We start from the raw sequence: 17922 nt of genomic DNA on the forward strand, positions 1-17922 counted from the left end.
AGTGCTGTAAATAAACTTTTCAAAACTTTTAAAAGGTCTGTGACACATATATCACCGTGGGATTTTAAGGGTTAAGATTTACTGATGTAGATTAAACTCAAATTTTAAACATTTATTAATTTTTAAACCAAGCACAGGTAAATGATCGATACGTATTTGATAGTTATCTTAACCTAGGTTAGCTGTAATGGGAAAGTAACACGCCTCGAGCCTTGAGTAAGCGGCTTTGTTTAGGTTTAGGTGGAAATATAATTTGTGAATTAAGGCTTTCAGAGAGAGACACTCCTGTAGTTAGATAAAACTAGAGATGACTAGAGATGCGCAGGTGGGGGCGCCAAAAGCAAGCCTATTGAATTTCTGATACAAACTTTATTTATTTATTTATCTATTTATTTACTTATTTAATACTCACTACATTTTCTCTTTAACCTAATTGGTCATTAAATGCTACAATAATTTCCACAGAAAATGTAATAGAATATAAGAGCCCATTTAGACGGTTACTAAGGTCATACCATGATCATTCGCATGCAGCATTGTATGTCTGACATTTATATAATTATTTTTAAAGTGCGAGACGTTTAAACTGTAGGCATATAGGGAAAAAAAATCTAAGGATCGATCTTGGGTTTATATAAATTAATATCGGATCATTCAAATTAATCAAAAAATAGATTTTTTCTTAACAAACCCCTAGTCATAAGCCCTATCTGGACAGGATTGATTTCTCAGTGGGATGTCTGTTAACAATATTTCACGCTTCTATTCAGTGACAAAACTCTTGCACCCGGACTGCAATTGAAAAAACAGGAGCACCAGTGAGTTTTTTTGGCTTTCTCGGTCAAATGATATCACGTTCAGTAGCTCCTCAATTTCCACTCACTGTTGATGCTATTTATTATAATAGATTGTTTGCTTCCCACGCAGGAACAGTACTACTTTCAATTTAAAAGAAACAAATCCTAAGGACAGCTGCTTTAATGTTCATGTCTGTTGTTATAAAGCAGGTATTTAGATGTCATGTAGCCTTATTAATAGTGCCCTACAATACTGTTTTTCTTTTTTGTTCCATGTTGCATCATTGTCCAGAAGGGATGCTTTTTATCCACGTTGTATTTGTATACATGTGGAACAATAAAAGCCTTTCCATCACTTGATTCATCCTTGGGTTTTAAGTTCTGCTGGCTGAACTGCTGGTTCTTCTAGTGTGAAACCAAGAACATTATTAGGTAGCTGACTTATCTTATCGTAACACAGGCCTCCAAACAGCAAACGTAAAAGATTCCACCCGGTCTCTCTGTGAGTGTCTGCCATTCTTAGGTTTGAGTTATCCCCAAGACTGTGACTGTTTGAGCAATTACTGTCACTGGAAACAAGTAGCTTGATGAACTGCTGGAGCAGCAACTCAGCATGCAGGTACATGTGAGCACAGTTCTACTGACACACAGTTATTTATCACCTCATGTTACTTATCGTCACTGTCTGAACAAAACATGCTACCTCTAGAACAGTTACTTTACAGAACAAGAAAAGAACATTAACATTTAATGGAAGTCAACATATTTTTTTTTATTCCAAGTAATTTTAGAGCATTTCAATTGGTCCATTTTTCATGAAATTTTGATTTAAAATAAATAAAAACCACCAGTTTTAAAATATGTCTAAGTAACAAAACTGCATAATAGGATATACAAAGTTCTGTTCTAACAAAAAAATATTGCATTATGATAACTTGTCAACATTTCAAAACAATACACAAATGCAACAATTTGTTTCTTTAAATCATTTATTTCAAATAAAATTCCTCTCTTTTTTGCATAAGTGCAAAGTGCACTAAAACAGCCACCTGAGGGAAAATCTACATCCTTAAATAAATAAAAAAGAAAAGAAAGCACACATAGAATAGTACAAAAGTCATTTTAAAAAATTGCACAGTTGAGGTGTATAATACATATTCATAATTTCTATTTCAAACAATTTTTCAAATAAAATGGTCAAAGGCTCAGTAAACAAAATCCACAAATTTCAAAATAAAATATTTTCATAATTCCCTAATTGAATTAAAGCTGAGGAGACCCTGTCACTCCGTGTCTGGTGTGGTTCTGTGCTGATGTTCCACCAGACAATTAAAAATCTATTGCTATGTAGCTCTGTTCTAATAGAAAATATATGACGAACATGGTCTCCTCATGTAGGAGTCACTGTTCACAATATACACACACGCAGACACCTGCCAATCATGTTTGTAACTTTCGGCAAACACCGGCCCAAAAACCCAGCTTTGTCTGGGATCAGAACGTCTTATTTCCCTGACATAATTTGTATTGCATTGTGAAGGTGGGTGGGGGAAAAACACTCAGCGCCGATATGGATGGAAGCCCTGTACATTGTGGTTCTGTCCACGGCCAAAACTGCTCGCCGCTGGCTGAGGGCCTGTCGCAGGCTGAGCAGTAGGGGCAGCGTACGAGGCAGTCTGCTGGCTGGGGTCAGCAAAACTATGTCCAAAGCCACTCAGGTCCTGCCCATAACCTGTTAAAAAGAAGATACATAAAGACAAAGGTTCCAGATGAATTGGATAATCATGTTTAAAACGGTTTGTCCCGCTTTTAACCTTTTTAATCAGTACTTTTTTTGTAATAACAGCTATTAGATTGCTAGCTGCAGAGTAAAATTAGTAAATTAACAAAGAAACTATCAAAACAGGCAAGATGAAATGAAAAAATATATATATATGAAAAGAAAGTTACTTATGGAAAAAAGAAGAAAAAAAGCTTGAACATACACACTATATCTAATAATTATATTTTCATGTATTCCTTTTAGATGACAGATCAGACAAACAAGAACAGTTTGCTGGCATGGCCACAAATAAGGGGAATGGATTATGAGCTATAAAAGTGAATTTTATGTTTGATTTCCGGCATAATATTCAGTCATCTGGTAAACTGCAAAAGCTGCACTAAACAAAAGTAGCACAAAATACAAACTAGATATTTTAATAAACATTAAACCATCTGTAATAATTAGATCATCCTTTTGCCAGCAAAGCAATGCAGAGAAGACAATGCATAGACAGGAGACGGAAAGAAAAAGCTGGAGGAAACCATTTGGGTATAGTAAACCACAGCTACAAAGCCACAATGCCAAAGAGTATTTTCTACCTTTGGTATTACCATTAGGAGTTACGATTAGTTTGACATATCTAGATTTGCTTCTAATTACATAACATTTAACTATGTTATGAAATCAGAAAGGTGGACAATAAAGATGTAAAGCTCCATTCCTGGCCTCTAAAAGGACATGTAGCTGTATTTAGTATACAACAGAGGAAACTGTGTGATGTAAAATATGTATACAACATGAACATGAACATGGTATGCGCACCACTTGAGTGTTTAAAATGTATGTCAGAAGGAAAACAAAAGCTCTAATTGAAGCCTCATGAGTCTATGTACTGTGGCATCTGCTATTTTTATTGGGTGGTTGTAAAATACAGTAGCTCACACCTACCTGCACTATATCCCTGCTCATCCTGACCATAACTGTGTGAAGGACGCGTTGGTCCGTAGGCAGAGGGGTCCTGAGGATAGTTACCCAAGCCTATCAGGGAGATGAGGAGACCAGGTTGACTAAACCCAGAGAAACTATCTTTAACACTAGCTCTGGGGGACAGACTCCTACCAATCAAGGCGAAGCCCCGACATATCAATCTGCTTTCTATGGTATGATTAACCTGCTCTGAGACTTTAAGGCCTAAACACGCTGAATCAGGAACAGTTAAGGTGAATGGATTGTTCCTTTTACCGCCTTTAAATAGTTAAATACTATGCTTATCTTAAAGGCATTCAGCCCTAATGCCGATGAATATTGATGAATGAAAGCGAAGCATAAGCATGGCACACTGAGGCAGGTGAGGGTAACACTGCTGCACTGAGCAGGACATCGGTACACCTGGCTAATGAGGCAGGTCAGTTTTAGGACATGACTTTTTATGGCATGGGATTTCACAGCAGAGGCACAATACACTGCTTGTTTAACTGCTGTGTACAGTTTCTATATCCTTATCAGCATCAAGAGGCTCAGAGGAAATGAGCTGTAGTGTAATAAACTACATGGCCAAAAGTTTGTGGACACCTACTTATCCAAGAAAGATGGGAAGCAAGAAGGCTTTGATTGTACTAAGCCAAGAAATCATTGGTAAAAGTAAATGATGCTGCAATGCCACATCAGTTCATCACACTAGTACTGAATGGAGCTCCATCCCTCAGATAAGGTTGTCTCAAACTTGGCATTGGGCATTTTGAGCTAGGCTCATGTGGGGCAATGCCTATGATGATTATACAGGCCGTGCTTGTTCACTTGAACACCTTTCCTAGAAATCAGTGAACTTAGCTCATTAGACAGACTATCTACTATATATCCTTCTGGCCATGCAGTGAACTTGTAGTAGTGTATCTATAGTAAAATGCAAATAGCTGAACAGGACACTGTTCCTTAATGGTTCTCAATATACTGTGTAATACGGACATTTCATACAAACAACGCACAGTGACCATTTAACCCAATGGTCACCAACCTTACTCCTAAAGGTCTACCTTCCTGTAGTTGATCTTAGCTCCACCCCTCACTGACTCTACCTGATCCATCTAATCACTTCCTCCAAAGGTCCTTAACCAGCAGAATGAGGGGTGTTGGATTTGGGTTGTAGAGGTTGGTGAAACCTGCCAGAAGGTAGAGCATTATAAGCATTCTTACCAACTGTAGCTGTTCTCATATGTCATATGTATGCTCTTAAACAGTCACATCAAGGGTTTATTAGTGTCATTTCAATATACTGGGAGGTATATACAAATCCTAATACATACAACTACAATATGGTATTATGTACATTAGAGCTGCACCTAACAATGAAACAAAAATGTTTTAACTAATTTATCTAGGTTGATTAATCTAATGATATATTTTTTTTCTGATCAGTCAGTTAATATATATTATTATTTTGCTAAAGGGTTTTTGTGTACGCTTAATTAAAACAATTAAATTATTGTTTATATATATATATATATATATATATATATATATATATATATATATATGTACACACACACACACACACACACACACACACAAACATATATATATATATATATATATATATATATATATATATATATATATATATATATATATATATATATATATATATATATATATAACTAATCATCTTACAAGACAGAATATGCACATCAATATTTTTATTTAAAATGGCTAAACCTTGGAATTATTTTATTATTGTGGTTATATGTGCCTTAGTTACTGGCAAATGTATTTTGTACAGTGTAGTGCACAGAAAACAAATAACAATGTTAGATAAGGCATGGTGCAATGTTATGGAACCATAAAAGTAGCAGTACAGAAATTGCTTTTAGCATAGGCAATGACGAAGTGCTGTTGTGCTACAGTGTTGACCACACGCTCAATGATACTTGCACTTTGCAAAGCTTACAGAGCACCACATTGTTGGGTCTGTGTCCAAAATACTCCCACACTTTAGTTGCATGTGGGAGATTTTTTAGCCACAGCTTGCTCTCCGTAGAAAGCTACGTCTATGTCCCTAACAACACATTTCTACAGGTGACACGGCCTCTGTTTAGTGGTTACGGCCATATTTCTGTTATTTATGAGAAATCGTTATTTATTTGCTCTTTTTGTTTTCCTTACATTATGAATCAGCAATGCAATGTTGGTAATAGAACAATAAAGCCATTTAAAACTTTGAAGTGAATTTAAGCATCAAAAAAGCACATCATCTAAAATTCATCTATATTAAATGAGGCATCACACCATCCAAAAAGCAACACTGCAACACAGGATGATCCAATTCATACAACTGGTTTCCATTATTATTATATGCACACAGACAACTACTTATTTGAGCATATTCACAGTAGTTGTAGTGGATGCAGTGACACCTAGAGGAATTGGCAGAAGTGAGGGTTTGTATGCAAGCTTGTGTGCATGTGATGCAGTCATGCCAGTTCAGCCATGTGGTATAAAGAGCAAGCTCTTGCTTGTGTGAGGATCACTGTAATGAACTGCAACTAAGGTGGTTTAGAAAATGGATCCGCTCAACAGAAACAGGAGAAGACATGACCCAGGTGAGGTGAGACCTTTACTCACCATACTGGCTATAGGAGAAGTCTGGCTGTGCTGGAGGGGCTTTGCTCATATCCTGAGTTGGGGTGGTTGCAGGGGCAAAGCCCAGAGGTCCTGTTCCAGGAGTTGTGGGAGGAGGAGGCATTCCTTGTGGTACAAACTGGTCACCTTGAGGTGTACCAAAAGTGTACCCTGTGTTTGGAAAAAGGAAAACTAATGTATGAGTTATAAAGACCTAAGGAAACCTTCCTGCATGACAAGTCTTTTTTTTTGGTACTTTAGTACACTGCTTGCTTAGGTTTTCTCCAAGCTTACTAATAGTTGTTGCATAAAGATTATCAAAAGCAAGAGAAAAGCTGCCTGTCCAAACATCCAAACACAGCATAATCGATCACATTATGCTTTCAGTCACTCCAACACAGTAATCAGTACTATCACTCTATCAGTAATCAGTACAATATTTATTTAAGGCTGTTCACACAAACTTTTTAATGAGACCCATATCGGACATCTGTTTAAAGTAACGTGCATTAAGCTTTTTTTTTCCCTTCTCTTTGACATAAAAGTCGCATTAATTCCAATCTGGCCATTCAGACAGAGCTGCATTGCCGCAAATCTGGTATGTATTGGATTTCAGTTCACATCACATATTGAAGTGGCCCAAATTAAAATTGAATATTTCAGATGATGTAAAAGTTTTGGACCACATTTACCTGCTGTGTGAACGTAGCCTTTTAGTCAACAGCAGCTGCTCTGAGCTGTCTGATGCTAAGGGGAACTGTAAGCATGCGAGCTAACTAAACAAAGGCTAACTTAGCAAGCACTAGCTTAGCGAGGGGCTACTGAATCAACACATCATGGACATTTATGCTTAGAAACTATGTTAATGCTAACCAGCTTCTCACGCCAGATTTAAAGCAGTCTGACACTTGTAATGGTCAGAGACTAAAGGTTTGACATTTATTTAAGTATTCCTAAGTTTTCAATGTGTTAACTAAGACTGCAACCTTATAAAACACAAAATTATGAAAGTCAAAAAAGGCACATTGTGTACATGAGTCATCAAGAGGCATTAAAACATTAAGATTCATTATGTGTATATCCTCCAAACTCAAACAGAGGGACGCATTTTAATGTCTTACCAAACTGAGGGGGTGTGCTGTAGCCCTGCTGTGGATATCCCTGAGGTGCCCCAAATCCTCCAGCTGGGGGTGCTGTGACTAGGAACGCATTAAAAGGAGAGGGAGGTTGAGCAGGGGCTCCTCGTCCTGCTGGCAAAGGAGGACCGTAGCCACCTGAGACAAACAGGATGGGTAATAAATCAGCCAGATTAGTATATGTAACAGTGGGCTGTTAATGTCTAACAAAAAGAGGCAGCTGCAAATTTCACATTCATACTCAACTGTTATTATTTAAGAAAAAAAAAAAACCTACCTAAAGGTTGGCCTGTGGACACCCAAACTCCTGTCAGAAAGACAAACAGAGGCACAGTTTACATGTGTATTCTGAAAAGTTCAGGTTACTTATTTAATTAAAGGTTTGCAGTCTTCCTGACTTCATTTTTAAACCAAGCCAAGTCTTTGTTTTGGCATGAACTGCATGTATATTCACTATGTGAAAGCATTCACCCTTACACTGTAGACAAACCCACTGTGGTTTCGAACAGATGGCACAAACAGCGCAGCCAAAACGGAGGCAAACTGCGGCTCAGATACCAGTTGGCGCCTCTGGTATCTTTTTTCACACTAGAATGTCATGTTCCCAGAGGGAGACCTTTTTCGCCCTCACTCACCCTGAGGCCCATAGCTTTGGTGCCAGCTCTGAGCAGGCTGTGCAGCCCAGCCATTCGCTGCACTTAAGATGGCTCTGGGTCCCCACTGATTGGCTCCCAGCTGACCAGGGCCGGGAGCTTTGCTGTCCCGAGGCTCAGCCTTCTTCACTTCAACCTGGACAAAGGACAAAGACAGCATAGCTTAAAGGGGCAGGATTTGATAACCAATGTGCCTCCCTCACCCCACCAATTACTTATCTTGCAGTTCAGTAGAGATTATCTTACTTAGGTTGAATATTATAGCTCAGTATAAATATAAAGATATATTCTGGGCTTCTTATTATTGATATCTTCAAAACACTGTTTCTATGGTACTTCCAAATCAAAATTTGCATTTGCATTTAAATTAAATTTCTTCTACATTCTGTTACAAATTTCCAAAACTATTGAAGTAAATATGATTAGGTTAAAGACGTGGAGCAAATTAAGCACAAATTATTTCTGAAATGTACCAGAGAAACACTGTCCCTGCATTTTAGCTGTATGTTATCCCTATTAAGAAGAGTAAAAACTGCTTATAGAAAGTCCACACTTACCTTCCCCTTTGCTAACGTGTTTAAGAACCTCAATTTGGTCAATTTGGAGTAGAAATATGATGACAATTTATTTCTAACTGTATAAAATAATAAACATGCAAAGAATAATGGAGTCACAAGTCTTTTTAGAAATGAATCTTCATACCGTGTCAAACATGGAACAGAAAACGGCAATACGATCTAATAATCTTATGTGTAAAATATGTCCTCCTGGGGAAAAGCCCTGAAACAAGTCTATTTAAAATACTAATATTAATAACTGATCAGAGACAACATAAATTTTATCCCATTACTTCCAGTGTCCAACTATAGATGTACCAGCCGTTCAAGAAAAGCACACACACCGGGAGTGTAAAATGGGTAGGACAGAAATAGAACTGCCTCTAAATGGGTTGAGTTATTGGGGTCACCTTGAATCAAGAGCAAGGCGCAAAATTTTTCTGTTCGCAAAGGAGCATAAAACGCAGTGACTTTCTTTCCTGCCTTCCCTCTTCCCTCTCTGTCGACCTAATTAGACGCTAGTTTGAGCGAGTGGTCTGTGGCCCTCCGCTCACTACCTAGGCCCTCTCCCACGGGCTTCAGGGCTCAGAGTGATGGGAGGAAGCGCAGAAGTCCTGGCGTCCGACTCCAGAGCTGGGATTTGCAACACAGTTTGATATGCTCCAGTTTCTAAATTTATAACATATGGCCCCCACCTCCCTGAAGTACCGTAGCAATAATGTCATATCAAGAACAATAGCCTAGGTACTGGAGAACCTGTTTTCCTGAAGGAAAACAGGACACAGCCAAGGAGAGAGAGTTGGTACCAGAAAATAAACACAATGTAGGACAGCAGCTCTGAGCTTGCATAGAAAACTACGGTAAACTTTGTGGAAGTGGTTCGTCACTTTGAATCAGCACACAGCAGTGGCGAGGGAGGACAGAGAAATGCCAGGGGCAACTTCAGATTGGTGAGTAATAGATATGCATCCACCAGTACAGATTGCATGGCTGAACAAATCATGCATTCAGCACTGAGCCAGTTCACTCTATTTCAACTTGTCAGGGTAGTTAAGAAAAGCCATGCACAATTAGCTGCCCTTTAAAGGTTGGAATAGCTTCTCCAGAGCTCCACAAAACTGTAGGTTTTATTTTATTCCATTTTTTCTTTTTAATATTATTTTTCTGATATAATAACATTTTTTTTTAATCTGAACTTAGTATAAGCAGCTAAATTCAGTTCACTACATTAAGATTTTTATTACTGTCATTTGACAGTCATTTTTAACATAAAATATAAACAGCAAACTACAAACACATTTATTTAAAGACTTCATTCTAAACTAAGAAGGATGAAGCAACAGGAGCAGCGTCCTTGTCCAACAGCTTGGTCCCAAAAGCACTGTGCTAAATAGGCTGGGACATTCTAATATAGGAGTTTCCCTCCCTAGTACTGTTGACCTACCTAAAGAGTTTACTTTAAACTCACCTGCCTGTATATATTCAGATTTGACTTGATCTTGGTCTCAGTTTATTAAATTAAGGGTGTTAGATTAGGGTTTACTTACCAGGGTGGTAATTACAGAACCTGGTAACACAACTAAAAGCCATTCAAGTAACATAAGGCTTGTTTCCCATACAAAACATTTACTTTCCAGTAAGATGCACTGCATGAAGTATGTACTGCTATACAATATATTTAAAAAACACACGAAAAAATGTAATAGCTTATGCAAAAGTAACCTATGCAAAACTGAATTTAATGCCCTTTTTTAAATTGACACAGTATGGAGATTCTTAACCTGAGGTCACTTAATTGAGGCTTTTTTTTACCTTCTTGGATAATATTAAAAACTCAAACAGTAAGTGACCTGGCATAAAAAAATGAATAAGAAAAGATGGAAAATGACATTGACCAGTCCTTTAGGTGAAAACAAATTAAATAAATACAAATACTATGAAGGTATTAAAACTCACCTTGCTTAGCTCAGAAAATAGCTCCTACAGAGTCACCAGCATAAAACCACCTAAAGGAGTGGTCTAAGTAAACTAAACCTTGGGCGACTGCAGAAGCTGTGCTCGATGTGACTCACCATTGATGATTCATTGTTAAAAGCTATACTCTTCAGATGGCTAGACACTGAAGTTATATTTGCCATCATGATGAACTACAATATTCTTTATTTTTTATATACACAACACAGATTCATTTTTGAATGTGTGTCTCTTTTCTGGGAAGAAAAGCTGAAATGAGACAGCAGCACTAGCAAAGATCTGTCGCCCAAGCTTCAGTTTTTGCTTTAGGGTAAAATAAAACTACAACTACACACTTTTTTGCCCATGATGTCGTGAAAATGCATGTTGACAGCCTGGTCCACTGATTGTTCGGCCTCGAAAGTAATAAATCCAAAACCTAGCCAACGACCAAAAGTGAATCAAGGTAGCAGGGTGTTGGGACAGAACAAGGTGAAGAACAGTTGAGGAGGGGGGACCAAGGGGGCACCGGGGGCTCGGATGACATTGCAGCCTATGGCACAATAATAACAAGTGACAGGCCAGGGACTCTTGTCTAGTCTAGGGAAAAATTAACATTGTTCTCCATCTGTGCGTATTAACCTTCACATGATTTAATCATTAACAGTTGAATGAGCAGTATCACTGAGGGCATTTGATAACTACATTAACTGAAATAAGGGCATAACCTTTTAAACAAACACAAAATTTTACATTTAAAAAAAATCTAACAATTAAAAAAAGTTCTTTTAGCAGCTATTAGCTGTTTTTTCATTAATTTCCCTTTACAGTTTCATCCAAGCCCCACTTTAAATGTCCCCTTGTTATATTATTGTACAACAACGCTGCCAGCAGCCACAATCATTAACGCATAACAGAAATTATGAATAACACTAGTACATAATTTTACAAAGGTTTCTCAAAGCCTTCCCAAAATTTCAGTACAGAACTTTGGGCAAACTAAGAGAACAGAAATTTACAACATCTAAAAAAGCACCACAGAGATAAAAGGCCAACATTTTGCTAAACAAAAAAAAATGTATGCATGGAAATCCCTCATGAGGTGTAACCAAAGTTAAAAGATTTTTAAATCTAGTCCCTTGCACGAACTAAAATGGACCACAGTGTGTTGGCTCATGAGTAAGGCAGGTTACCTCAGGAGAACATTAGCCTAGATGAAGCAGAATAAATGTCGAGTCCAGTCCCCCTTTCAAGGTCATTTTTATGATAAAGCAGAGCATGAACTAGAGGACACCAGCACAGCATAGTTCTGCTGCATCCTCAGGACCAGCTCCAGCACCACTACCACTGTGTGAACTAGTTTCACTCAGATCAAATAACTATGTGGCAGAACTGGGTTGTGAGAATCTCTCCACTTTGGGATCTAACCCGATTCCAATTAAGCATCCTTTGAGACCCAGAGGGGGATCTGAGATCTCGTGTACTATGTAGAGCAGCCCCATCTGTTTCAATTGGTACTAAATATACTCATTGCCTGCCCCTAATCAGAGGACCTAACCTCATTTAAGCATATTAAATTTGTTAGCAATTCAGGCTTCTGTCAAGTTCTGACACTGCTGTAACCACCCATCCTGGCTAGCTGCTCAATCTAAATGACGCAGGTCACAAAATGAGAGCAGGAAAGCAGAACACTCTGCTTTTCAACCTAAATAAAACTTGTTCTTTTCAAGTTAAACTTTTAAAGGCCACAAAGTAGCAACAAAATGGGGCCTGTTAGCTCCATTTATATTACAGGATATATCTTATATTTATAGGCTATATATATACATGGTTAATTATGGTGCTACAAAAGTTTTTTTCCATTTAAACAGCAATGTCAAAATGCACCAAATAGGTCATTTCAACTGGAATGCACCCAGAAGCCATAATAATACATAATACATATTAAACATCAAATCCAAGATGGCTCACAGTAACAATTATAACGGTAGTGCTTCACTAGCTAGTTTATTACTAGTTTATTAGCACATCCATCTATTTGTGTCATTAAATCAGTCTTACACACTGTGCTGACCAAAAAACTGCATTATGTATCACAATGTACTAGGCTTAACTCAGAAAATTCAGTATGAACAAAGTATGAACTCTGGCTACACCTCCAAACCTCACATTGTTACAAAAGTACATTCTACACATCTTGCCTGGCCTTTATCTGTGTGGTGCCACTTTGAACACTACCTGAAAGGAAAAAATAAATCTCAAGAAACAGTTAATTACATTCATACAATTCACAAGGAGAAGGGATACAAAAGAAAGAGAGGGCTTACTTAATTTACTACATATGGAAAAAATAAGTCGTAAGTCAATTAGAATATCAGTTAAACAGGAAATGTATAATAAAACTTACTCAATGTCTATGGTTAACAAAAAATGCTTAAATAATTCAAAATGCAACAGAAAATGTTCAAATGACAAACTATTCCATGTATCCACAAAGAGACTGGTATGAGTCTGTAAAAATTGGGGGCTGTTTTTGTTTTTTGGTTTGGTTCAGCAAATGATGAGGAAACAGCTCTGCGCAATATACATGTAACGAAAGCTGAAAAACATGGCACTTTTATTAATTATGCATTTTAGTTATACATTTATATTGCAATTATGTTTATTACAGCATTTATTAATATTATATATAAATTATTGCATGTTATAAATAGCAACAAACAGAGAAAGCTTGTAAAATATAACACTTAGCCACTCTGCAAAGTGAGACTTGTACAGAATGTACAGAATTTACCTTATATTCTTCTGTTAATGTGTGGTTTGTTTGACCTATATTTACCATATTCTGTCCAGATTCATAATTAAAACTAAATGATTGATTAAAACTGTTAAATGTAAGTACATTTCCATATATTAAAACGTCCTCTAATAAGCTGAACTAAGCAAGACTGTTTCAGTCAGCAGGCTAGAAAGTATCTGGGGGAAAATAATACTGTCTCAGATGGTCATTCATGACGTAGCTTGACTTATATAACTTTAATTCAGTTGCTTTAGTAAAAGCAACAGAACAATTTGTTCTTTTGTTTGTACAGTGCACTTAAGCAATAGCAGTTATTTTAAAGCCCTGGACTCTGAGGTTAATACCTGCCTTTCAATCGAGAATAAAAGACGCTCAAAATATGAACAGCATGCATGCAGGTTAAGACCATACTGCAGGTCAAAATTTTAAGCAAATGCATCAGAAGCTGATTCAGTGACAGATGTTTAGACAATGCAAAAAGTCTGCACTTTATGTCAGTCCTGTCGATTTGTCTTCTCTCCATGCAGGAGCTCTGCAACATGCCAAATACAGCACATGGGAGAGAGAAATGATATCAGAATGTGCTCTGCTGAAGGACATAGAGTGAGACTCCTTTCTTTGGGTCAGAATAGTTTGTCATGTGCATGAAAAATAGATGAAATGGGAACAGAACTAGATCAGCTTTTACCTCGGGGTCTCTGTTTCTCCGCATCATAGATCATTACCACCTCTGTCACCTTCAAGGAAGGAAATATATGAACAGTGGGTGAGTGGCTGAACAAAGCTGCCACTCAAATTCGATCATAAAAATTATACTTAAAACAAGCCAAAGCAAAATCTCATATTAACATTCACTGCTACTACCATACTGCCAGCCTTCCTTCTCACCTTTAGTGATGGCACACTTGATCAGAGGACTAAGACTTAAACATCTAAATAATATGATAACCCATCTTACCACTCCAAATCTGTTAAAATAGTCCCTGAGTTCAGGCTCCCCGCAGTTGTGCGGAATTCCACCAACAAATATCTTCTTGGATTTATTGCTGTCACTTTTACCTCCTTTCTAAAATGTACACAAAAAAGAGAACAATTCATCAACCCATCATAAAAGCAACTTGCATATTTAGCAGGTTCAGCAGCATATATCCATGCAAAATGGAAGTCTATAGGCTACATTTACAGATTCTGAATTGAGTAAGTACTGTAAAGCTCACTCTTAAATCTATAAACAGTACTCTGTCAATATAAGTATTATTAAAAAAAAAAAAAAATGCATACACATACTTCCAAAGTGCTTACCCAGCCATCCTTTGCTCGTGTCTTTTCTGGCTGCATTCCTCTCGGAGTACATGGCTTGGGGTCGATCTATAGGTGCAGAGAATTTACCCACAGCATTAAAGTCATTAGCCAGACTTACTGTATGGTATAACATATACAGTTTATTTCATAATAGCATTGGAACTAAATTTCTTAATAACAAATGACAATTCTCTGGTTCTCACATTTCTACCATCGAGGTTGTGAGGTTTAGTGTCCAGTACAGTCCGAACGCAGTTTGGATCCTTAAACTTGACAAACCCAAAGCCTCTAGACTGATTTGTGCTTTTGTCCTTCATGATGACGCAGTCCACTACCTCTCCATACTGGGAGAAGTAGTTTCGTAAAGTTTCTAATGAGAGAAAAAGAACGCATATAAGAGTTGATAATGTCCTACCACATGCATCTTCATTAACAGGATGAAGTTCACAGATGCTGAAAAAAAATTATGCATTCATTTTACTATCCAAACGCCTTCCCTTGATAACAAACTGCCTATGCAAATATCCATCTATATAGTTAAAATTAAACACTTAAACTTCAGGCTACTGTTAGCACATATTTGAACTGGAACAGATGTTCGTGTATTAGGAGTGAAACAGAACCAAGAGGATTCATTTTTTTCAGCACTGTTCTTTTTCCGTTATTTTGTGTGCAGGTCAAACAGCATTGGAGGAGTTGGAAAGCTGTTGGAAGCATCTTAATACCTGCTGGTATTTAAATTCTGTGCTCACAGTGTGAGAGAAGCACTGCTCAAGTATCAAATATGGTTTCTAAAGCAATAGGATATTCAGCACAGACTGACCTAGACTCTTTACTTTCTATGGCATGAATTATATTTGTTGGGTTTAAATTTAGATTTAAATTTTTAATAACAAGCTGATCATTTGAATCAGGTGTTTTAGAGGAAGTAAAAAGCATGCAAAGTAGAAGGTCTCCAAGAGAAGAGATGAAGATGAACACTTTTTCATGATTAATCTAACAAATGTGTCTAACTGCACAAGGCAACGAATGATATTTAAACAGCACTGTTTTTCTAAGGTTACAACAGAAATGTAAGAATATAGTAAGAATATAAACAGACAAATGTTCTTCTTTACATACTTTTTAACATTTACATATTTTTATATATGACCCACTTTTATGCTTGTACACCTCACTGCAGGAAAAAAAAATCCAGGACCAGAGATGAGAACTACTGCTTCTTCATGATTAATCTAACACATACACTGCTCTGGAAAAAATTAAGAGACCACTTCAGTTTCTAAATCAGTTTCTCTGTTTTTGCTACTTATAGGTATGCATTTAAGTAAATGCACATTGTTGTTTTATTCTATAAACTACTGACAATATTTCTCCCAAATTTCTAATAAAAATATTGTCATTTAGAGCATTTATTTGCAGAAAATGAGAAATGGCTGAAGTAAAAAAAAAAAAGATGCAGAGCTTTCAGACCTTAAATAATGCAAAGAAAACAAGTTCATATTCATAAAGATTTAACAGTTAAGAAATCGATATTTGGTGGAATAACCCTGGGTTTTAATCACAGTTTTCATGTATCTTGGCATGTTCTCATTCACCAGTCTTACACACTGCTTTTGGAACTTATGCCACTCCTAATGCAAAAAATTAAGCAGTTGCAATTTAAGCCATCTTCCTCTTGATTATATTTCAGAGGTTTTCAATTTGGTAAAATCAAAGAAACTGATCATTTTTAAGTGCTCTCTTATTTTTTTCAGAGCTGTATTTCTTTACATACTCAACTTAACATACACATATTTTTATTTATGACCCACTTGTACATCTCATTGTATCTTACATAGATATGCCATGTAAAATTATATAAAAAAAGAAAGTTTAAAAAATAAGGTATCGTATTGTATGGTATGATGTAATTTGGTTTGATGCCTGAGAGCATCATTATGCCATAGATGATTTAAGCCATACAGCTTTAGCTAACATTGCAGTTAAGTTTCTAGTAAGTTCACAACACAAGCAGACTCACCTTGAGTAGTGCTCCAGTCTAACCCACCCACAAACAGCTTCCTGTGTAAGACAAGTGGATGCCACGGTAAGACAATAGGTCAAACGACAATGAGGAGCTCAATGTGAATACGCAGAAAGGAGAAACTCGCTTCTATTTATCGAGCTATAACTGCTGGTGAGGGCAAAGCCGTCTGGTCTTGTCACTTTCCGTCGGTTTATCACGAACTTGCAGCTTGTCTCTTAACTCGTCATTCTTGACTTGCTGCCCGTCAACAAACATTGAGGTTAAGTGTCTCTCTCAGCCCCTAAAATACACATTACTCAAAAAGAAGACCTCAGCTCTAGACTTTTTTCTTATAACACTGGATATTAACATTTAATCAATAATACAGCTTGTTTATTAGCTAATTAACGAGCTAAGCGTGGCTAATGTCGTCAGCTAGCTTGTTTATGTTACCTAATGAAGTAAAGACACTTTGACAGCTAATGTTAATGTTAGCTATGAATGACTCGTTATAGCAGTCTTCACACACTTCTCATTAAACACCAGGTTAACTAGGTTAAGTTAAGTATTCTACTTTTTTTTCTAACCCTCAGCACCGCTCCACTTCAAGTTCCACTCCTCAGTCAGTTTCTTTAACTAGTCGGTCACCTTGTTGACAGACAGGTACGCTAACGGGTCGGTAACCTGGCTAACAGCAGAGCTAGCTAGCGTTAAGAAGCGCCGCTGCTCGGCTGCTCCGTTAGCTCGCTGTACGCTAGCCGCTCCGCCGCCGGTTGTTGTTGCAGCCTCCTCGCTCTCGCTGCGCAGGTCGCTCCCCCTGCACCGCTCTCCGGTGACCGTGCGGAGATTTTAATCTCTCTCATTTAAACTAAACTCATACTTCTAACAAAATGGTCTCCGTCTCACCCGATTTCGTCTCCTGCCAGGTTGTTGTTCATTTCTGGAGCGAGAGTTGTGGGCTGGAACGCTGACATCAGTTCGCTGCCTCAGTCTCCTCCAAACTAACCCGTCTTTCCTCTCTCCGACTGGCCCGGGAAGGTCACTCCGCTTTCGGTTCAAACCCGGTCTGCGCAACGCTGACGCGCCGCCACGGGGGCCCCCTGCAGGGGAGGGCGTCAGGAACACCGTGCGCCGGCTGGGAGTTGTAGTTCTACAATACACTACAATTCACTACAATGCAGATCTGGAAAAAATAAGAGAGTTTCTTTGATTTGACTAAATTGAAAACCTCTGGAATATAATCAAGAAGAAGATTGACGATAACAAGACATCAAACCAAGCTGAACTGCTTGAATTTGAGCACGGTTAGTTGGTGGCATAAAGAGCTCAAGCTGGC

At 37.6% G+C, this 17922-nt stretch overlaps 1 protein-coding gene across 8 annotated transcripts; it reads right to left on the reverse strand.

Annotated features, from left to right (window-relative positions):
- Positions 1 to 1543: 1543 nt before the first annotated feature.
- On the reverse strand, positions 1544 to 17668 carry dazap1 (DAZ associated protein 1). Of its 8 annotated transcripts, none has more exons than XM_022669706.2 (13): positions 17493 to 17668; positions 16602 to 16642; positions 14782 to 14948; positions 14564 to 14644; positions 14235 to 14342; positions 13965 to 14013; positions 10833 to 10915; positions 7949 to 8102; positions 7591 to 7620; positions 7299 to 7451; positions 6181 to 6369; positions 3511 to 3600; positions 1544 to 2529 (listed from the first exon to the last, which is right to left on the reverse strand). In XM_022669706.2, exons 1-13 carry the CDS (start codon positions 17558 to 17560, stop codon positions 2357 to 2359), a joined length of 1386 nt encoding a protein of 461 aa, XP_022525427.1. In that variant the 5' UTR covers positions 17561 to 17668; the 3' UTR covers positions 1544 to 2356. The 8 variants fall into 8 exon arrangements, with proteins under 8 accessions (XP_022525427.1, XP_022525428.1, XP_022525430.1 ...); XM_022669707.2 differs by having other exon boundaries at positions 14579 to 14644; positions 17493 to 17667; XM_022669709.2 differs by having other exon boundaries at positions 6181 to 6348; positions 14579 to 14644; positions 17493 to 17666.
- Between the last annotated feature and the right edge of the window lie 254 nt (positions 17669 to 17922).

Source organism: Astyanax mexicanus, chromosome 16, assembly GCF_023375975.1.
Source record: "Astyanax mexicanus isolate ESR-SI-001 chromosome 16, AstMex3_surface, whole genome shotgun sequence".
Lineage (NCBI taxonomy): Eukaryota > Metazoa > Chordata > Actinopteri > Characiformes > Acestrorhamphidae > Astyanax > Astyanax mexicanus.

What these genes read in the sequence shown, in the direction of transcription:
- dazap1 (XM_022669706.2), bottom strand. Translation starts at nt 17,560, where the DNA reads ATGTCAGCGTTCCAGCCCACAACTCTCGCTCCAGAAATGAACAACAAC. An exon ending in CTGGCAGGAGACGAAATCGG is followed by an intron (nt 16,643 to 17,492) that starts GTGAGACGGAGA and finishes TGTCTTACACAG; the next exon opens with GAAGCTGTTTGTGGGTGGGT. An exon ending in GCTGGGTAAGCACTTTGGAA is followed by an intron (nt 14,343 to 14,563) that starts GTATGTGTATGC and finishes TGTACATTTTAG; the next exon opens with AAAGGAGGTAAAAGTGACAG.